Here is a 23,570-nt window from a genome sequence, read left to right as displayed (position 1 = left end):
AGTGAGTAATATTAAAGGTAACAACAGACCTTTCTACGTTCATGTTCTGGAGAATATATCTCCAGAATAGAAATATCATGCCCATTCCAAGGTTGGAATTAGATGATCATTAAGGTCCTTTCCAACCCAAGACAATCTATGATTCTATCACGTAAATAGATATATATGTGTGTGTTCATGTATAGAAATACAGCTTTCTTATGCAAGAGCATAAGACACAAATCCAGGTATATCTATATATGATTTATATATATACACAGTTTCTTGATTCTCCACTGCCTTGTAAAAAGATACAATCCAGCGAAGTAGGTGTAGTTAGGGTTTCATGTTTTATTTGCTTTATAAACACCTACATGTATAAACTTTTAAAGAAATATGAATGACTACCAGTTGCCATACTATGATAAACTAGATCCATTCAGAATATTTGTTAGTGAAAATGATGTCAGAGGCCAAGAACAGAACATGAAACAGTAATTTCAAATTGCACTAGAATAGGAATAGTTAAGTATTTCCTTGATTAGAAAGGGGATACATTCTTTGGCTACATAAAGGAATAAAGAATGAGGATAGCTACTAAAGGAGACTAGAGAAGCATTTTTACTGAAAGATATAACATTTTTACTGAAGAGATAACAATGTACTGAGAAAAATTTAGAAATGCATAACAAATGAGAAATTTACAAAGTAGAAGTATGCAAATCAATTTACACATAGAGCAGATTCCACACTAGATTTAGAGTTCACTAGAAGCAGAGAAATTTTTATTTTATTCAAATAATTTTAGTTAAATCACAATTAAAAGACTTAATTGCAATTTTCAATTAAAACATAAGTAAACCACAGAATTCTAGAGGTTTCTATGTACGTGTTCTGTGAGCATCCAAATTTGTCATACTTAATAAGAAAGAATTTTAGATTTATGATATTAAATGCAAATATCTAATTTCAAGACAGATTTTTTGGTAGCCCCTCTAGAAATTGCTATAAAAATGGTAAATTCACAAGTCCAAAGTAATGTAGTTTTTGGAGATGTTTTTTGGTACTGTTTTTTACCAAAACATTTGGTAATTTTTTATTTTTATTTTTTTGAAAAAAATGGCATTCCCAGTCTGCCCTTACCATGACAACTGCATGCGCACATAACTGTGTGGGGTTTTTACTGTTTTGGAACTCCATACATTGTTAACAAGCAAAGATCCACATAATTTTTTCATAACTCTAGAAAATTCCCAAAGGTTTTATATTATTTCCTGTGTCCATCTCTAAACAAAGGCATATTTAAGCACTTCTAGACGAATGAATTGACATTATTAGGAGACAATGACTGGTTTAAATAGAATAGATTCACATCCTTTTGAAACAGAGTTTTGACTGGAAATCAGCACAATTATCAGAATTTCTTTATCTTTTTTTTTTTTTTTTTAGACTCCAAAGCCATTCTCCAAGGAATGATTTTAGTTGCACTGTGTATCACAATGTTAATTACAAATTTATTTGTATGTATATTTACTGACTGTGTTGTTTTTATAATGTGTTGGCCAGCAGTTGAGTAAGAGTTCCACAACAATAAAGTCCTTTTATTCAGGTCCACATGGCTGATCACAGTGCTGATATTCTTCTCTCTTGACATGTGCAGAACACACTTTAGAATGTCAGTGGGAGTTCTGCATACGTATGGAGAGGAGGCTATAGGAGATGACATTTTCCATGTGGCCCTAAGATGAAAATTTTGCCCTAAGATAGTTCCTTCAGTATTTTTTCAGCAGTCATGTTTGTTTTAATAGAATATGAACCTCTAAGACAATGTTAAAAAATACCATTTGCCAAGGGACTGTTTGATATATTGTTTTATGTACAAATATAAAACATTCTCTGAAGAACAAATAGTGGTGGTAGTACTCTTCTATGAAAGATCTTTACAATATTTTTTTCTCATCTAGGCTCATATTACATTACTCCCAGTTAAACAGACCAATCTTAGGGTAGGCTCCAAACTATGACATTCCACATGCATGCATTTTTTTTAACTTCGTGATAATGTGTCAATAACTGTTGACTGTTATTAATTTCCTAATAAATATTAATTTCCTAAATTTTTCCTAATAAAGTGTTATTAATTTTCAGAAGTTCTGAGGAAGGGTATACAGAGTATGCAGTTTATTAAAATAAAATTTGCATATAAAATGACAGATACAAAGAGAACTTCCTGTTTCCTTTCTTTGCTACTACTGATTTTGGAGCTTAAACTAGCATGAAAGGCAATCTTAGATTTGCTGTTTTCTTATTCATATAATAATAAGCAAAGTGATTGGCTCTACAAAATGAAAATTTTCCTAACAAAATCTCTTACAAAATATTTTGTTGTTTTGTGTGTTTTGTGTGTGTGTGTGTGTTGTCGTTGTTATTTGCTTTGTTTGTCTTTTTTCCTGGTTCTTAGCTTGGTAGCCACAAAAGAAACAGACAGTGCAAGATCTCGTAGCATGCCAATGTCACCATCTGATTTCCTGGATAAGCTAATGGGCAGGATGTCGGGCTACGATGCAAGGATAAGACCAAATTTCAAAGGTAATTTCAAACCTATACTTCTAAGTCATCCAGTATTTCTTGTCACAAAACTGAAGTTTCTGGAATAAATATGAAGCCAAGAAATATACTCTAATTGGAAAAAAAAAAATAAAAAAAAAATAAAAAAAAGCCCATTTCTTTGCTTTTCTTTGCTATGATGGTTTATTTCATTATTAATATGCTCTATTAGCATGCAAACTGCAGTTTATCGTAACAGTAATACTGTGCAGAGCAAAATAAGACTCCAGGCAAAGTCTACGCACAGCAGTTTTTTATCTCTCTTTGAGTCTCCTGAAGTCCTAAAAACAAATGCTTAAAAATGAGGAATTTACAGCTTAGTAGTAAATGGGGATCAGATTTTGGAGTTTGTCATGGTCACAATGCAGTCACAATCTTCTGATGGGGCTACAGTGAAGAACAGGTAGATGGTTTAGAGAACAGTGAATTCAACGCAATATTCTTGAATGTATAATTCAAAAGACTTAGAGCATTGTTTTGTAACTACTGAGATTTAAAGAGACAAAACCTAATTTGACATTGTTCTTTTTCAAAATGTTAAGATTCTAAATCTTCTAGACAGCTATACAGTTTGAACAAATCTGCCCACAATGATTCAGATCTATCACTAAGAATAAGTATCTCCTTAAGTGACTTTGCCACTTTCTGGTTAGTTTTATTAGTCCTAGAACAAATACTGGAACTTTTTGCTTTGTTGAATTTTTAATTTGGCAACTGTTTTAAAGAAACAGACCTAATTAAGAGATCTCAGACAATCATTTGTGCTGTCAATAAAAATTCTATTTAGAGAATATTTTTAACATCTTTTGTCATGATTAAACTTGGTCAATAACACAAAATTATACCTTTTGTCTGAGTGCTGTACTTCTGAATAAGGAATTTTGCAATTCAGTTTCATTTAGGTGTGAAATAAAACAGAAATGAAAAACTCTTGTAAAATGTTTGTTCCGGTTTCAAAATAGCTTTATATGTAGTAAATCAAAACTATAGCTAGATGTTTATCCATTTTTTTTATTTTATTATTATTATTATTTTTTAAATAGGATAGTATAAAGTGTTCCTTGCCTTGATATTGCCAAACAGTATTCAGCAATCATTAATTTAGGAACTACTTAAGTCAGGACATACTTTTGGCCTTTTCCATATTTTATGGCAATAAAATTGTGATGTTTTGCAATTATGCAAATTAACCTTTTTTTTTTTTATTTCTTTGCTTTGAATTTGGTGACTATTTTATTTTGTTGCCATGTGACTTATTCAGAAATGGAGGAAATTCACATCTTTTTTGATCTTTACAGATTTTTGTACTTATATATTGCTCCCAACTATATTCCTTTTTCAATGCTAGGAGTGCTGTCTTGTTTATGTTGGTTTTGTGTGGCAGCAGCTTGACATCCTACATTGCCTTCTTGACACTTTTTTTCTCCCTTTGAGGTGGAAAAATATTTTGAAGTATTTAAGATGGAAGTTCACTTATATGGCAGTCCATTTTTTTGACATATTTATTTGCATTTTCCTATCTTTAATGATATCTGAAGAGAATACTTTCAGAGAACCATCCATAATGAATCTATACTCTCTTTCCTGCATGGAAATCGTTAATTTGGATCCCATCAGTACAAATATACAGTAAAGATTGGTTTCCATTTGATTGACACTGAATTTCATCAAACATTTATACCTTGATAGCTCTTTATTGTGACCTTTTTGCAACTCCTTGCATTCAGCTTTACATACAACTACACAAAATACCAGAATTATAGTGCCTTTCTTTTCTAGGTCATTAATATTGAACTAAAATGATACAGTTCAGATCTATAGGATAACTCATTAACAATCACCTCATAATTTTAAAAATAGCTTTCTAATCCTACCATTAAAATATTTTAAAACAAAAGATCTGTAAGAGGACCTCATTTCTCTCATTTTGCCAAGACTAATATCCTTAAAAAGCCTTTGACAAAAGATCTAGTTAAGAAGTACTTGAAAATCTGAATAAACTATTTCAATTAATTTAAGCTATAACTAAATATTTTATTAATTAGATTGCCTTTGGTCGCATGCTTACCAGCTCTTTCAGAGATCTTCAATAGATCTGAGAGATGGTATTTCAGCTAAAATAATATTAATATTTTATTAATTAGTAGAATAATTCTAGTAATAGAATTACTAGAAATAATCCAGTAACCTATTAATTATAACATTTATCATAATTTCACTTTGGCTGGTATAGAGTTAAGGTTTACAGGGATAATGCTTATTGTTAATGTCATCCACCATCATCCTCAGAAACCTTTTTTCTTCTTTAATTCAAATTATAGCCAGAAGTGATACACACTGCTTTCTATAACAAAATTGACACAGGTGATAGCTGACTAACAGTAATTACTATTTTAGCTTTCAACTTACAATGTTGCAACAATTTTTACAATGTCTGGCTTAATATCACCTCAGGCTGTCAGTTTGTTCCAGTTCCTTTGTTCTCCAATATTAAAATACAAAAATCATTGAATCATAGAATGGCTTGGATTGGAAGGGACTTTAAAGGCCCTCCCAACCCCCCTACCACAGGCAGGGACACCACCTACTAAATCAGGTTGCTCAGGGCCTCATCTAACCTGGTCTTGAACATCTCCAGGAATGGGGCATCCACAGCCTCTCTGGACAACCTGTTCCACTGCCTCACCACCCTCTATGCATTTCTTCCCAGTGCCTAATCTAAATATCCCCTCTTTTAGTTTAAAACTGTCCTGTCATTATCTGATTGAGCAAAGAGTTGATCTCCACCTTTTTTGTAAGTCCCCTTTAAGTACTGAAAAGCCGCAATGAGGTCAACCTGGAGCCTTCTCCTTAGGCTGAAAAGCCCAGCTCTCTCAAACCATTTTTCGTAGGAAATCCTACAGTCCTCATACAAAATCTTCCATCAGAATGGCTTAGTATTTGACAAGGCTAGCAACAGAATACAAATGCTACTCCAAAGACTTAATTTAGTTTTTCTGCTCTGATCTTCTCTATTTTCATGGATACCTCTGTATCTTAATCATCTCCTCGACTTCACCTTCCAGTCTTGGCAGTATTCTATTTTTAATGCCTTAAAGAAAGTTATCACTTTTAGCTTTTCTGTCTCTACTAAGCTTCAGTTCTACTTTTTTTTTTTTTTTTTTTTGACCTGTCTTTAATTTACATTTTACTTGCCTAGGTTCATATGTTTGAACCTGACTTCCAGGTTTAACAGCTTCATTTATACTTCTATTTGACCATGTTTTAGGAGGTTCATTTTTACTCTGAGTGCAGTGTCTTTAAGTAATGTCTAAACCACTTCCAAGCTGCTTATAGCTTCTTTTTATCCCTTTTTTAACTAGCTATTACTTGTCTTTTTGTAAGGCTGCTTTTGAAATTAAGCATCAGTGTTGTATCAATTTATCTATTTATTTTTCTTTATAAAAGCAATCATGAATATTGATGAAGCACATTTATAATTTACTGTGTTAGTAAAGTTCAATATTAGTGTACTAGTAGTTCTACTGTACTACTTTAAACAAGATAATGTCATATCAAATTTGAAAGAAATGACAAGTACTACAACATGGAAGTGTTAGAAAGTAAAGCTTTGCAAACAAATAATCTGACACTACCAGGAAATACAATTTTCTCCCTGATAGTTTTTACTGCCTCTCTTGTTCATCTCTCCTTTTTTTTTTTTTTTTTTTTTTTTTCATTTCTTTCAATCTTTTTTCAGGAGTTTTTTCATAGCAAGCTTTCACTGAATTCTAAATATTGGATTTACTCAACTGTTTTGAATAATTAACCAAGTATCAAAATGACTGTAGTGCCAAAGTGACTGCAAATGCAGTACAAGTACATGCAATGATGTTTCGTTGTAATTCCCATACAGTACTTCAAAACAGTTATTGCCTTGAAGAAAGAAAGCTGGACGTTCAAAGTTTTGTCCTGTTGGCAGAATTTTTAATGAATGTTTTTATTCTTCAAATATTTAACATCAAGTTCATTGGTCACATTAAATTTTTCTAGTTGTAAAGCACAAATGGTGGCAGAGCTGCCTATTACTTCAGTGACTAAAAAATAAATATTACATGAGTGTTTGCAATACCAGTCTTCAAATTCCAGGTATGGATCTTTCATTATTAATGGTTGCTTATAACTAGAAAGCTAAACTCCAATGACGAACTGAATTGTTGATATAAGAATTTCAAGGTGCAGAAGGGTGACAGAAGAATGGTATGATGGAAAGACCTTGTTTCCATAGCACATAGACTTAAACTGATAAGAAATAATGGAGAAATTAGCATGCTATAGTGCAATGCCATTTTCACAGAGACTTGCAGGGAAGTAATTTAAAACCTTTTCCATGAAGAGACTGTTTATTGTTCAGTTATCATCATGACTACTCTGCCACTACTGATGCTTCACAAATGAAAGATAAGGCAGAACAACAGTTGGCTGAAGATCCGTGGTAACAGAAAATTCAGCTTAAATGGATTCTTAACCATTCTGTGGATTTCGGAGAAATGAGAATAGAATCCAAGTTATTCTTTCTTATCCACATTTGTTCCTGTCAACAGTAGAGATAAGAGCAGCAATAATGTATTTCTGTTTCCAGTGATGACAGATAATGTTAAAAGTAACAGCTGCCTTGAGTGGAAAAGGTGACTTTTCATTCTAATTGTTGTGAGAAGTAGCATACATTTTTCACTGAAAAAACACATAAAAATACTTCTGGCTATACATTTCAAATCAAATGTTCTTTTAAATATTCTCTCTCTCTCTATTTTTTTTTGGTATAGAATCCTCCATGCGAATTCATAATGAAATGGCTAGCCAAGTAGTACACCTTTGAGAAGAACTGAAAGGGAAAATCTATTATTTACTAGAAACCATTCAAATTTTTGCATTATATTAGTTTTGAATATAGCATTATTTTCTCCTAAGTCAAAAAACATTGTTTCATAATAATTTAGTATGTTAATATATTTTACAGTCACTCAAAAACGATTGATTCTGAAACATTGTCTGGTGTTTTATTTTCCTTCTGCAGGTCCTCCAGTTAACGTCACATGCAACATATTTATAAACAGCTTTGGATCCATTGCAGAGACAACCATGGTAAGATATTTTACTTCAAACAATGTTTAAAGTTTAAGTTAAAGATATTTAATGAAGTTAAAAGCAAGCTAAGACTTCTCTTCAAATGGAAAATAAATAAAGAAGGAAATCCTCTTCTGCAAACAGAAACTGAGAACATTTAACTTAGCAATTTATTTTTTGTTTTGTAACAGAAAATCCATTATCATACTATTAAACACACATTAAAAAAAAAAACACAATGTTTTTATTTTTAGTTATCCATAGGTCTTATTTAATAGTTGTAGTGAATTCATTATTTTCAATTAGATAGATATTAGTTTCTATAGTGTTCCACCTTTCTAACCTCAAAAAGGTCCATTCATTAAGTTATTTTGTTAATTATATTTTTACAGTTCTTTACGTACAGTACATATGGGGATGTATACTTAAAAACAAGTTCTTTTATAGAACTAGTGCACAGAGATGATACAATAACTAAAATGATTAACTGATATATAAAATTTAATTATGAATTCTATGAGTGGGGTAAATATAAGTGGACTGCAGAACTTTTGTAAATATACTTAAAATTTGTCTATTAAAGAAAGGCAAATGATAGAGTATAAAAAGACTGGAGATTTGAAGGACATAATGAGACTGAGAAGTCAAAGTATAAAGACAGCAAAACTAAATATTGAGCTATGAACTGACAAGAACAACTTGGACAATTCTATCTAGCAGGTGAAACATATCTGTTAATAACTTGGATCACAGATTTACCCGTTAAAAGTTGGTGAGAGAGAAGTTATATAGGTCCTTTCTCCATACAAGTGCCTCACATTTTTTAAGGAAAGGCAAATAAACATATTTGAAAATAGTTATAAAGTGAGTTGAGGTCAAACTGGGTTAAAATAGAGACATGATGGAAGAACTGTGGGAGTCTGTAAGATCCAAATACAGCAAATGCTCTGAAATCTCAACAATTTCAATTTCAGGGATCAGGATATATACTTGGAATGACAGAACACAGGCCAAAAAAAGATTGGTCTAGCCAAGAAGATTAATAAAAAAATAAATAAATAAAAGAATAATACTAACCAAAAGCCATTCTTCTGATTTACCAGTAAGAGCAAAAATGAAAAGTTTAAATGTAACCAAGGAGCCTTATATAGGAATTTAATCCAATGAATTCTGATATTGAAATATATAGGTCTTCTCTATCCAAAGTGATATCCAGAGCTGCCTGATCTTTACATGCCATACAATATAGTGGTGGATGATACTGAAAGAGGAAGGCAATTTTTTTCCACGTAGAAAATTACTTTAATTTGTATTTCAGCTTGGGTCCCTTGCCAGGCTGCAAATCCCAGATTGACATGGTGTCCAAGGAGATTTATTCAGGTTCGATCAGAGGATTAAGCAATGCCCACATGATTAGAATAGCATTCCACAGCTACTTTTTAATGGCTTGAACATGGGGTCAGCAAAGTACAAAGATCCAGCAAAAAAAATCACTCTAAAAAGGATATTTTGAATATTGAAGTTGTTACCATTAAAATAATTGTCCTGAATTTAAGATTAAGATATTTCAGGTCACATCTCAAGTGCATTTTCTCTAAATAAATAAATAAATAAATAAATAAATAAATAAATAAACATTTCTTTTCAGTACCACTTAGTATAAAGAAATTATTAAGTAGCATAAATAGTTTTAATAAATTAAAAACAACTTGAATTGTTTTAAAAATTGGATCTCTGCATTCTTGAACAAATATCAATTCACTGATTTTTATTTTTTTAATATATATTTTTTTAATACAAACTATAAACAGAAGAGCTTAAATAAGTAAGAAATGCAAAACATGACCTGGCCAGTAAGTGGTACCTTGAAGTCTCTACGGTATTTAAAACTAGCAGCAGAATATGCATATAGTGTACATGTATTAATTTTAAAGAAGAGAGAGTACATCAGCCCCTGCCCTTTGCTGTTTACATATTTGTTCTTTGCAGTGTAATTTCACTTTGTTTTGCTCACTGATGACCAAAATCTCTGAGCTCCCTCTGCTGCCTTAGTTATGCATAACGGTTGTGTGTTTTTTGTTTGTTTGTTTGTTTTTTAAAAAAAAAGAGATTGTCAGTGTGCAATGCGATCTTACAGTGTGCAGCATGAACCAGCTTTACTTCAAGAATCCTCTTGAATCCATCCACATCCATTTACTGAAGAAGCTTAATGTGACTTACACATTTAAATTGGTTATTTCTTTATTTCTTTTTGTTTCACAGTTATTTCAGCTTCTTAAAAGTCTAAGTTATGGTTATAACTCTTATAACTACAGAATCATAGAACCATCTAGGTTGGAAAAGATCTTCAAGATCACCAAGTCCAACCATCAACGGAATCCCATCACTAAACCATGTCCCTAAATGCCCCATCCACATCTCTTAAATACTTCCAGGAATGGTGTCTCCACCACTTCGCTGGGCAGCCTGTTCCAATGCTTGACCACTCTCTCAGTGAAGAAATATGTCCAATCTAAGCCTCCTCTGGCTTAACTTGAGGCCATGTCTTCTCTCCCTATTGCTCCTGCAACCTTTCTTCACAAAGCTGTAGAGAGCAATGAGGTCTCCCCTCAGCCTTCTCTTCTCCAGACTAAACAACCCCAGTGCCCTCAGCCACTCCTCATAACACTTGTTTTCTAGTCCCTTCAACAGCTTCATTGCTTTTCTGTTGAGCACACGCTCAACAACTCAATATCATTATAGTGAGCAGCCCAAAACTGAACATAGTATTTGAGGTGTGATCTCACCAGTGCTACATACAAGGGTCCAGCCTTGTCAATTTGTCTATGTTACTGAGCCAAATGATAGTATGTATATTTATATGTCTGTCTCAAAGGGAGATATTCACAAAGGGAGAATTTCGCACTCATTCTCTAGCCAAATGAATTTTTACTCTTTTGCACATATAAATGAATAGGTCCAGTCCATTTTTCACTTGTTGGTACTATTGTTCTTTTCACCTACAGATTTAGAAATCTTAAAGATTCGCAGAATATTAACAACATGTGGAAGCCTAGAATAAGATGACCTTTTTTGCATGATAGCACTAAATTAGTAACTGAAGTTTTTAATTTAAGATGAATGATGAAATATCTAAACATACATATAGATGAAATATGTAAGCTTACAACTTTACAAATCTGAGAAAATCAGATTTTGAAAATCTTTAAAAATCAGTTAGTTTGTTCATGTAAAATTAGATATATATTGGCAATATGGAAACCAAATCCTACAAGAAACCATATAATTCTCTTATTAGTGCACTGGAATTTAAATTTCAGCTTTTATCACAACACCTTCAAAAGTGCCTTACAGAGTTTCTCTTTGCAGCTCAAGCTGTGCTCCATTTCACTTTGCACTGTGTAGTCTAATGCAAAGAGATTTCCTAATTGGTAAAAGCAGTGTTAATACATACTGCTGGCAGTTACCAGTGGAAAATAGAAGATATTGTTCAGTCTTATAGGATGAGAATAATTTCAATGGCAACATTTCAATGGCAACATTTGAAGCTACAAATGTTCAGAGACAAAATACTGAATACAGGAAGCAATGACTAAAGAACACTAAGTTAGGCTTTGGGACAGATAGTAGCACATAAAAAAAAGCCTGCTTTGATTCTAGTAAATATGACTGACCAAATTCCTTAAGTTTTTCTAAGGTTTAAAGTCAGCAACACATTGATCCTAATGCAGCAGTACAGCAATATTTAATAAGTATATGTTAACATGCTTAGTAGGAGGCATGTTCTAAAATTGAATTGAAAGAGACACACTGAGACACCTAATGGCAAATGACATCAGTGCAGACAATTAGTATGTTAAAAAGCATATGTTATCTGTTTCTGCCACATTTCTGCTGATGGGTATTCTTGACTCAGCCTGAAAAGACCTGTGTTATCCTGAATGTTGTCAAGAAGCAGGTGACATATCTTTCTGTTCTTCAAGTAATAATGAGATTATTTTACATCTACAAATAAAGCATACCTTCAACTAAAATTAACCTATTTTTAAGCCATTATGATCACTCCCTTCATGAGTCACAGCTCTTGAATTTCTTAATCTTTCATCAAGTGAGCATTTCTCTTTATATTCTATTGTACCTGTTCTAGGTCATCTTTAAACAGAATACTTGAAACATGTTCACTTGGATACATTGCAAAGCTTAATGATGATGTTTTACCAAATACTTTTTCTAAAATAAATAACTTAGTTTATTATCTCAAATATGTTGAAATATATGCCTTTCTTTGGTGAAAATATATTGAAAGTTTCTGTGTAATGAATATAGTAATGTGTTAATACTGAAGTGATTGGCAGAAGAATCTACTTTGTACAATTTTTATTGCAGATGAGTGAACATGTAATAAAAATTACCTCACACTTTTGAAAAACAAACACAACAACAAAAACAAAAACTTATTTTTCACCATATTTGATGGTTAACTCCCTTCTATCAAGGCAATGATTGTTGACTTGAATCAAGATTGTTCTTGTATGGACTGAAGGTGAGTTACTTAGCATTCTTCCTTTTATCATGAACTTTCTTCTAGGATTCTGAGCCTAGGTCATGGAGTCAGGAGAACCTGACATCTTTCAAGTTCTGCCAGGTCTGCAGCTGTCCAGTTTATTACATGACCAGATTAATGCATGCAAATCCCCTTGCTGAACCTGCATTCCAACCAGATGGCATCATATCTGCTGTCCCTGGGTTCAGCGAACATTTTCCATAATCTATGGAAATTCTATAAAATGTAACTATAGTATTGTGCCTGAAAGAGGGGTTGAATATGCTACTTATCCCACAGGCTTCTTGGCTACAAAACATTTGAAGTTCCAGGAACTAAATGAAACAAAACAAATAAACAAAAACCAACAACAAGAGCAACAAAAAAGGCATATTTTGCAACCCTGGATGTGCTTCCTAACTCGCAGTGTAGGGCAAAAAGTTGGGTTGAGGCTTATCTATTAGATTATGGTATCAAAGGTGCATGGTGACTGAAAATGGAAAAACAGTATGCAGTGATACAGGACTAGTTTATTAACAACAAGACCAGTTGGAGCTGTGCATACAAATATGAGGGTCCAGTATCTGATTCACTTATATAAACTGACATAGATGGTGCAGCAGTAGGATGGGTTGGTTACGGCTACACAAAAAGGGCCGGTACAGATGATACTGCACACACAGGTTATCAGGTACCAATAGGTGAAATTCCAAATCTGGAAAAATCTGGTTCTGTACAAATACTGAAAATCATCCTTACCCAAACTTTTGGAAATGAGGAGAAATAGTTGTACTGTGTTTTATTTCCTGACCTCTGGGAAGGTTATAAGAATGTTCTATTCCATACCTTTTCCTAATGTTTTTTTGCTCTGTTATGAAATAACTATACTCCTGTATATACTCCTCTATTCCTGGCATCTGTAATTTTTTTCCTCAGAAAATAACTCCAGCCTTTTCAGCTCCTTTTATGACTGAAAAAATAAAGGAAATGTCATTTTTTTACTTTTTTCTTCCTTTGAAGATTTATAAATGATTCAGTAGAAAAATAATAGACAGAATTTGTGTTGGATCATTCCAGAACTAAATTCCAGGAATCTGAGCAGCAGATGGACTTTTCTCTGAAGAAAATATCATTGATTGTTTGGTTTGGTATATGTTTGAACTAGCAAAAATGGTTGATTGAATTGATTTCTAAAAAGGGCCAGAAGCTTTGTTTTTGCTGGAATTTATGGTCTTTGCAGAAGTTGGTGGCAGACTTCTTTCCCTAAACCCTCAAGCCAATGGCTTTTAAACTGTTTTCAAAAGAAAATTTTCAGGGAGTTATTAGGGAGAAGAAGTGTTCATTCCTTGGCTAGCAGAGTGCAAACGTGTTATTTGAAAAACAGATTAAGTTACAGAGATGATTTCCACACATTTCACATTTTTTGAAAACCAGTCTATTCAACATGGATGTACAGGAAAACAGAAATGTAAACTATGAAGAGACATGTCAGTAAAAAATATATAATCTTGCCTTTGTAGAGATCAACTGTCAGTTAAGTTGTTTGTCACCATACAACAGCAGCAAACCAACCCAAGTCCAAGTGATGGGTTTATTTCAGATAACATCCTGAAGCCACATTCTGCTGAATGCTCTGGAGATGAATTGCAATTGTACCTAACAGCATAGTTCATTTCTCTTAGAAAATAGTGGAAAACAGCAAGGCCTTGTTTTCAGGTCTCAAAACCTGCCCTTTCTCAATAATCTTTCAGCGGTTTATGAGGAAGTGAAATTTCCTTAAGAAACAAAGTAATTTCATGAACTTAGCATCTCTATAGCGACTGTGAATTTACAGTCTAGAATAAATGATACTGTAAAGTAGATTGAAAATGCCATGTACATTTTTGATGGCTTTAGATGAACGTACTACCATAGAGGACCCAATTCAGTTGCTAGTGTGCATCTTCAGTACTAATGGAAATTTACAAATGATGCAAGAACTGAAAACAATTATATTCTGTGCATGAATAAGACATAGCTGTGAAAATATCATAAAAAAGTATCTACAATGAAGCATAAGTTCAAACAAGTATTTGGACTGACAGCAGTCATGTAATGGGCACAAGGAGAATAAAGGCACAGTACTTCAGTGAAAACAGATACCTTAGAAACAGAATTTAGAAGCATAATATACCAGAAGGTTTCCACAATTAAATACTAAGATTGCCATTTCAGTTGTTTTGATTTGATTAAGCTGGATTCATTTTTATGGTTGTGACCCACATACAATTTGTTTCTACATTATCCTGGAAGAAGATGAATTGGAGTAGGTTTTGTATTTATCCCAAGGATTGGCGGCTGAGACCAGCCAAGTTCTGTAATGTTTTGTGGAACTTGGAATTGAAATTCAATGGGATCTTAATGAAATAAAGAGAATAAATATGAGTCAGAAATAAATACTGCTGGTTTCATTTAACTTTCCCTACTGATATAAACAGATCATCTGAATCTTAATACCCATCCATAAGAGTGACTTATAACCAATTTCAGACCTGTGTGGTATGGTTAAGGATTCCAGACAGAACTGTATTAATGTCAACAAAGAGGTAATATTTCATGTTTCCCAACATGCAAGAACTGTGTTTCTACAGACTCTGATATATGTAGAAGACAGGCACTCTGAGCTCATATATTGAAGCTGCAGGTGGAGACTTACAAAAGATTTTCTCATTTCAAAGCAGACTGCTCTTTGCTGATCCTATTTTTATGGTGCCTGAATTTGTAGTTCCACACACATAAGTGAAATTATTTGAAGAGAACTGCATCATAAAGATTTTTTAAGAAGTAAGCACTGACAAGCAGGTTTTTTTCATTCAGTTTGACATAAGACTAAAACATGATACTTGAACATTGGCATTCTTTGCCGATACATAAATCAAAAAACAAATGTTTACATTAACTAACAACAGCACCAGCAGAATGTTGAACACTGAATAAAACCCCCAAGATTCTTCATGAAAAACAACTAGTATTTTATAGTCCTAGTTGTCACACAAAACCTCAACAATAATCCACTACCTGTAGCTAGTGCTGAAAACCGAGCATTTGTATTCACTCATTTGAGTTCAGCATCCACAAATTTCACATCTCTCATCAGCTACCACCAGATGCACACAATATCTACTGCTTTGACTTCTTAGTCCTTGGAGAAATTCAAATTGTGTGTACAACCATCTATACCAACTTCATACACCAGATCTCTAAATGTGTTAGAATGAGTCAGCCACAGTTTGTTTCACATGTGTCGGGAATTGGCAGCAGTGATAGCCTTACACTTGTACACTGAGCCATGTTTTCTTAAGTCCTTGTTTACAATAACGAAAACTAGCTTCACCTATTTTTACTTAACTTGCAGAAGAGACTGAACCTAGGCCTGCAGTGGCCTTAGTACTCCAAGCATAGGAAAATCATGTTCCGGCTCTTCAAATCTCTCCTGTAATTGGTCTGTTTTATCTAAAATAGATAAATATTTACCAAGATAGGTATTATAATCAGCTCTTCCAGACATACCACAGAAATACATTGCTCATTCTCTCTGATCCATTTGAACAAATGTTCAGTTTTACAGAACACTTTGTATAATGCAGAAAGATCAAATTTTCTGTTTTCCTATAGACACGTACTGCAGTTAGTAGGAACAAAGGACTGGAAGGGATCACTTGGATCAGCAGTGCAGGCCCTTGCTGCTGCAGACAATTTAGCTTTATAATCCCATTCATCTGTTCAAATGCTGTCTAAAACCCAAAAGGCTTTTTCACATCCCAACCGTCATGAAAGGTTCCTCCAGAATCTCTATCTCCTCACGTCAAGGGAGACTTAGCTTTTTAGATCCCATGTTTACCTGAATCCATCTGATTTTGTTCTAGAAATGCTGGAGAAAAGTTCATAGCTCCTGTTACCTCTTAACCTATGCTTGCTTCCTTTTAGTCTCTTTTCTCTGATTGCTCTTTTTACTTAAAGGAAAAACTATGACTTTAGCAGCACTACTGCACTGTGAAAGCATTACTCCATCCCCTTCAATATTTTCTTCCTTTCTTTTATATTTCTATAATTGTCATTTCAATCTGTTTGAATAGTAGCTGTTAGGCTAGCTGCTGCAAAAAGTCCATATCCTGCATGTAGTAATTACATTATCCAGACAAAGCTGTGAAGATAACTAATCTCAGTTACTGCTGTGGAAAACTCAGGACCTGTAAAAATAAGATTAAGGCATCCCTACATAGCTCCACTCATGCTGGATGAGGTAAGCTGTTTATAAAGTTATTTTGTTGCAATAGTACAAGACAATTAATTCCACCAAGGTTATGTTTGTTTAACACTCATGACATTTGTTTGATTTGTAAGGACACATAGAAATGTAAAGACTACTACAAAAAACAAACAAACAAACAAACAAAAAAGGTAGTGAGAGACCAGGCCAAAATAAAACATTTTTCAAGCATCTTGACTATAAATGACTCGATGCCTCACAATGTGTATTTTGGTAATGGAAATCAATCTTATCATGATATATGCAGATTTTGCCTTTACCTCCCATTAACTCTAATAGGAGTTAAGTCCATAAATCCCTTTGTATTAGTATCCTAATAAAAGCTTCTCCCTCATTTTTTGCATGAGCCTGCAATTTACTAACACTTAGTTTACAGAAACAAAAGCTATATTAACTTTAAAATTACTTTAAAATGAACTTAAAGAAAATAAGGGATTTTCAAATTGCCATATTTTCCTAATTTCTAGTCTTAAGTAGTATGTATGTGCTGGAAAAGCTCTCCAGTGTAAACACTTTACATGAAGAATTATCTTTGAAATTTTTTTCCATGAATAAGTTTGAATTATTCTGGCATCATTTAAAAATTCAGTTCCACTCTCACATATTCATTTTATTTTGAATACTTGGCACTTCATTCACTCTGGGTGTGAATTTTGAATTACAATAGCCAAAGTAATCACTCAGCATGAAAAAGCTGTGCACTCAAGATGTTTTTATATATATCATACCCACCTTGCAAAAATGTAGTCTAAATAATATCCCAAAAAGTTCAAACCATTTTATAATACTTTACAATTCAACAGTAAAGTAATACAATGTATTCAACAAACTTGTAGGAATGTTTTCTACATAGTCTTTATGACTTTTCTTCTTTTCCAAATAGTGTGCTACCACATGTCGTTGTCATTAACAGTTGGCAGAACAAGAGGTGCTATAAAAATGTGATCCAGACCAATTTTCTCTAAGTGCCAATATGATCACAGCAAGATTTGGGTTGATATGCATATTTTACTGACATGCCCCTCCCTGTGTCGTTATTGGCATTGCAACTATGATGCTAGATCTTTTTTTTTTTTTGATCCTCCTAAATTCTATTGCCAATTTATGCAATACTAAACTCAGCCTCTCTGAGACAGTTTGGTTTACTTAACAGTGTAAAATAATCCTTATGACTTCAGAATTTGTCTCACTTATCATGTAGTCCTAACAGTCCCATTCACCTCATACAGCACAGATGGTGGGGGTTATATCTTCTCTTGTTCCCAAAATAGTTTCCATTGTCCCTTCATCTAGTTAACTATTTTGCACAGGAAGGGCCACCTTCCATCTGGATTCATAAGATGTGTGTCTCTAGATAGGAATCTAGGGATTCCCAGTTTACTCCATCTCTCCAGACTGCAGCTAATCCTACCTCGCAGTCTTTGTTCCTTTGCCTCTACTGCTCCAGCTTGCAGAGGATTTACCTTTTTCAACTCCTTCATCCAATGCTTTCAACACATGGAAGCCAACAGGATTTAGCTCTCCACAGCTGTAGCCTTCTTCACAGTTTAGAAAGTTCCTAACTGGCAAGCACCGACAAAATGTTATCAAACCCTAAGGGCAAATTTAATCCCAATCTTCCCCCCAACAACAAAAAAAATAAATAAAAAATAGCTGACTGCCTCCTCAGGGCAATTCCTGTCAGAGACTGTGAGCCGGTGTGAACAGATATTGATCAAATACACAATCACAATCACAATCAAGAAGATATTGAAGGTGAATTAAAAACAAATGTACTGAATACACATCACTTGGAAAAAGTGTGTATTCACCATATTTCTTTACCTTTTTAAATGACAGAACAGTAACGCTCAAAAGCACTTCTAGCAAATCTCAGTTTATTCCCTTGCTTAAGAAAACAAGCATTTACATTATTGTCTGATCTTCTAGTGAGCAAATTTATTTTTATTAGATTTCCAAAAGGAATCTTATAGAAACATATGAAAGCTAATTCATTGGCATAACAGGCTTAGTTAAAGAAGAAGATTTCTAGAATGCTTTCAATTATAAAGATTGCATGCTACAATATGTGGGATCTCTCACAATCTCCTTTTCAGTTGCTCTATTTCCTCTTAGAGATTTAAATTGAATGAGGATTCAGCTACTTGACTTAGTAGGATTGAGGGGATGGAATACCAAAATTTTCAAATTTCTAGGCAGTACAATGTTATGAAGTTCAGCTTCATAAAACTAAACACATAAATTTAGGTTAGCAAAACAGAAGCAAAATGTTTCAGATTTTTGTCGGTGACTGTTCTGGTATGACTGTTCATATCTGAGGGTATTTGAGATCTATGAAAATATGATTAGGATTGGCTCGTCAATGGTTCTCCTCCACTTTCTTCCCCTTCAATGGAATTGGTGGAAGCCTGTGAACTTGACATGCCTCATCAGCAGTGAGTCTACTCTTTCAATACCTTATCCTTCTCCCTTGCTACTTATCTAGACCCACTCACACTTTTTTTGCAAAGGTAATTTCTTCATTATAGGAGCAGATTAGTAAATGGATACTGATGGCAGTTCGTGACTTTTCATGTTCGATTTAGTGGCCTAAGTGCATTTAGTGATTTTTGAAATGGCCTTAATAATCCCTGTAAGTCCCTAGGACAGGTGGACATACCATAGGATTACAGAAGACATGCGTATTTCTGAACCAGCAGATAAAAAGGGGAATATCTTAGGGGTTTTCAAATACTATTAGATGTCTTTGTGTAGACAAACAGATTGTTCCCTTTCTCCCCAGTACTAGTACAACTCCACATTAACATTTATGTGTTGCTACAACATCAGTGTAGAACTTCTAAAACAACATGATTTTCCTGACAGAATTCTTGGTGCACATCATGCCTATCAATACATTTAAAGATGACACATATCTAACAAATTTTGTTTAAAGTTAGAGATATGTATCTGTAGTTAAGCTTCTGGACTTGAGCTAGTTCAGCTTTACATTTTATTTTGCCCTATTTACCTTACTCTAGACAATGTCATATTTAGCTCCCAACAGTTGGAAGACTGAGGGGAAATTTAGTATGGAATTCCCAAATTACTCTTTGGTCCTTTTTATTTCCCTGGGGAGGTTAAAAACAGGATGATTATAAATACATATTTTCAGTGAAGATTTCTACTTTTATTCATTCAGCCATTGAAACCAGTCATATTCTAAGTGCTAATGTATAATATAAATTAATAACAACACAGAATATGTAGCACCAAAAAGTCATTGGCAAATGAATAATCTCAGTAAAACTCAACTTTTAACATGGAAATAAAATACCTTTTATGATAAGATCACCCGTATGGTGGACCAAGGGAAACCAGCTGATGTGATTTTTTTGGACTTCAGCAAGGCTTTTGACACGGTTTCCCATAGGATCCTACTGGACAAAATGTCCACCATACAGCTAAATAAAAACATCATACGATGGGTGAGCAATTGGCTAATGGGCAGGGCCCAAAGGGTTATGGTGAATGGGGCTGCGTCAGGCTGGCGGGCGGTCACCAGTGGGGTCCCTCAAGGCTCCATTTTAGGGCCGGAACTTTTCAATATTTTTATAAACGATCTGGATGTAGGAATAGAAGGTATTTTGAGCAAGTTTGCTGATGACACCAAACTTGGAGGAGTTGTGGACTCTGTTGAGGGTGGAAAGGCCTTGCAGAGGGATCTGGATAGGTTGGAGAGATGGGCGATCACCAACCGCATGAAGTTCAATAAAAGCAAGTGCCGGGTCCTGCACCTGGGACGGGGAAACCCCGGCTGCACGTACAGACTGGGCGATGAGACGCTGGAGAGCAGCCTAGAAGAGAGGGATCTGGGGGTCGTGGTAGACAGCAAGTTGAATATGAGCCAGCAGTGTGCCCTGGCAGCCTGGAGGGCCAACCGTGTCCTGGGGTGCATCAAGCACGGCATCGCTAGTAGGTCAAGGGAGGTGATTGTCCCGCTCTACTCTGCGCTGGTGCGGCCTCACCTCGAGTACTGTGTGCAGTTCTGGGCACCACAGTATAAAAAGGACATGAAACTGTTGGAGAGTGTCCAGAGGAGGGCTACGAAGATGGTGAAAGGCCTGGAGGGGAAGACATACGAGGAACGGCTGAGGGCACTGGGCCTGTTCAGCCTGGAGAAGAGGAGGCTGAGGGGAGACCTCATCGCAGTCTACAACTTCCTCGTAAGGGGGTGTCGAGAGGCAGGAGACCTTTTCTCCATTAACACCAGTGACAGGACCCGCGGGAATGGGGTTAAGCTGAGGCAGGGGAAATTTAGGCTTGACATCAGGAGGGGGTTCTTCACAGAGAGGGTGGTTGCACACTGGAACAGGCTCCCCAGGGAAGTGGTCACTGCACCGAGCCTGTCTGAATTTAAGAAGAGATTGGACTGTGCACTTAGTCACATGGTCTGAACTTTTGGGTAGACCTGTGCGGTGTCAAGAGTTGGACTTGATGATCCTTAAGGGTCCCTTCCAACTCAGGATATTCTATGATTCTATGATTCTACCTTCTGGTGATGGAGCAAAAGCATCCTCAGGGACACATCATTTGCAGAAGAAAAAAAAATATATATATATATTTTAAACCGTGAATATGGCAAAGATCAACAAAGACAGAGTTTTAGACCATGATGTTTGTTCATGTAATTGGCATGTCCATTTTCATCTAACCCCTTATACAGCTGCTTGAAAGTGTAAACATTTTAAAAAACCCTGAGCTGTAGCTTAAAACCCCAGTTACACTGAAAAGTTGCAAAATGTGGTTTTAGTGTAATGCATTAGGAGTTGGGAACACACAACTTCCATTAAGAGTTGAAGACACAATAGGAGGTCTGACCAAGATTATTACATAGCAGTTTAGTACTGTATTAGATTTTTTTTTTAAAGTAAACAACCTAGATGTTTTGACTTTTGATATGACAATTATTTATGAGAATATAAACTTAAATCTGTCCATTGCTACTGATAATAAACCAAAACAAACAAACAAACAAACAAAAACAGGCAAACAAACAAAGTTAACTAAAGCTGTCCATTTTGTAATGTTTCCATCATAAAACCTATGGAAAATAAGTAGATTTTGTGGAACACTGTTGAATTCAATAGATCTTGAATGTTTTATAGTAAATAGAAGGAAGTTAAATGCTAATAATCAAGGATTCCTTACAGAAACTACTTCTTTTTAATCTGTGGGTTGAATGACAAAGATTGAAAGCTCTATTAATAATCATGCTGTAAATGATCTATACTTTCAGTAAGGAAAAGACTGAACTAAAGTACTGACAGAACAGTTCTTATATTCCAAACCAAGAGCCATGATGATGAATGAGATATTCAAACCAGCAGAAAAACAAACAAGCTACATTCATCTGTCCCATGCATTAGCTGAACTCATATCACTTTAGAATCTAAGACTGTGAAAGCAGGTGACAAAACTAGAAAGAGCATTTGGTGCACTAGTAGTGTACATACTTATTCACTGAAGTCTAAACTTTATTTTTGAAGGGGAATCTGAGAGCTCTGATACTGTAGGTAGTAATTTCAAAGTCATAGTTTCATTTAGTTCTTTAGCAAATGAGTTTTAGTTCTATTGACTTAATTAGAGTGCTGCTGGGCCATTATTGGAGGAAAATTTTGCAAATAAATTAGACCAAATTAACAAAACTTTAAGAAAATGATTCACAGGACACCCAGCACTTAGTTTTGAGTGTAAGAAAAGAAAACCCAGTAAGAGTATAACACTTCTTTTAAAATAAAATTTTTTAAAGAACAGCTTAAAATCTGCTTTTATACACCTATGGATGGAGATAGAGATAGCTCTTCATCCAAAATCCACCATCAATCTTCTTTGAATAGCTCAAATAATTTCCTAAAGCTTCCTGAAATCAGAGGCAAGTTAGCCCTCACCCAAATCCCCAAACCATCTGGCCTGTCCTACTTAATGAAGGGGGTAAGAGCACCCACCATTTTCAAACAACCATAGGATTAGAGTTTTTATCCAAGAACAGATAGGCCTTACTGCTCATCCTCAGCCTGCAAGGACTCAAATTGCCAACAAATTGCTTAACCACCTACCTTGGGGGAGGACTAGACAGAAAAGCTCTGCATCTCTTTGCTTAAGGAGTTGCATATTTCTCCTTATATAGCAAAATCAGAAGAGTCACAGGCTTAGAAAGAAAAACTGCAAGAGGAAGACTTCCTTCTAAGGCCCATTGATGAAGATATTTCATTCTGAGGGAGAAATCCTACAGTGCTGGAAATTTCACCAAGCTGCTTCTTATTAAGAAAGTGAGGAAGTACCCCAGTACTCCCAGACTGACTCTGGGTTCTCTATGGTAAAAGCAGTAACATCATGCTTTGTTTTATCCAATCCCAAATTCAATTCTGGAAAAAGAGTTTCTACCATGGAATTATTCCAGGACCAATCATCAAGAAGATTCAGTGAGTCAGACAAACCCTTTATCATAATCAACAGCATATCTACATTGCTTCTTGTAATGAATGCCCTGCAGCTATTCAGTACAGAAAAGCATGTTCTCAGGGATGTTTGGCATTAGTCAGATCTTGTTACTCTGACACAGATTTGACATGTCAATTAAAGTTAAGTACTCAGCGATCAATTTAAATCACAGTTAATTTCTCTTTAGCTGCTATAGTAAATCTCTGACAGATTAATGGGTTACAGTTAGTGGTGGAGCATGGAGTCTGTTGCATTTTTTTTCACTCACTAATTGAACTGCCATACAACCATAGATTGTTACTAGCCTTGCTGCAGTTCAGACCTGTAATAATGGAAAGACCTAAGAAACATAGGGAAGGTTATTTGCAATAATAAATCATGTCAGTGAAAAGATCGCCAATGTTTATTAGCATGATAAGATAAAGTGTGAGCCATTTCAGTCCATTCTAAATGTATTTATTGTAAAGGATGTTCTTGCCCTTATATTCAAACTGATTTCCCCCTCTAGTATTTACCCTTCAATATATTTATGGATGGCAAGTG

At 34.6% G+C, this 23,570-nt stretch overlaps 1 protein-coding gene across 2 annotated transcripts in view; it reads left to right on the top strand.

The window, feature by feature from the left end:
- Window positions 1-23,570, top strand: part of GLRA3 (glycine receptor alpha 3) — an 86,794-nt gene that overhangs the window by 19,672 nt on the left and 43,552 nt on the right. For both annotated transcript variants that reach the window (XM_068681247.1, XM_068681246.1), the window contains exons 2-3: window positions 2,441-2,568; window positions 7,643-7,710. In XM_068681247.1, the coding sequence (XP_068537348.1) occupies window positions 2,441-2,568; window positions 7,643-7,710 (196 nt within the window). The remainder of the gene's footprint in view (window positions 1-2,440; window positions 2,569-7,642; window positions 7,711-23,570) is intronic.

The sequence above is a fragment of the Anas acuta genome, chromosome 4, assembly GCF_963932015.1.
Source record: "Anas acuta chromosome 4, bAnaAcu1.1, whole genome shotgun sequence".
In the NCBI taxonomy this organism is placed as follows: Eukaryota; Metazoa; Chordata; class Aves; order Anseriformes; family Anatidae; genus Anas; species Anas acuta.
Note: the sequence above shows the minus strand (reverse complement) of the source record. Positions and strands in the feature narration are given on the sequence as shown.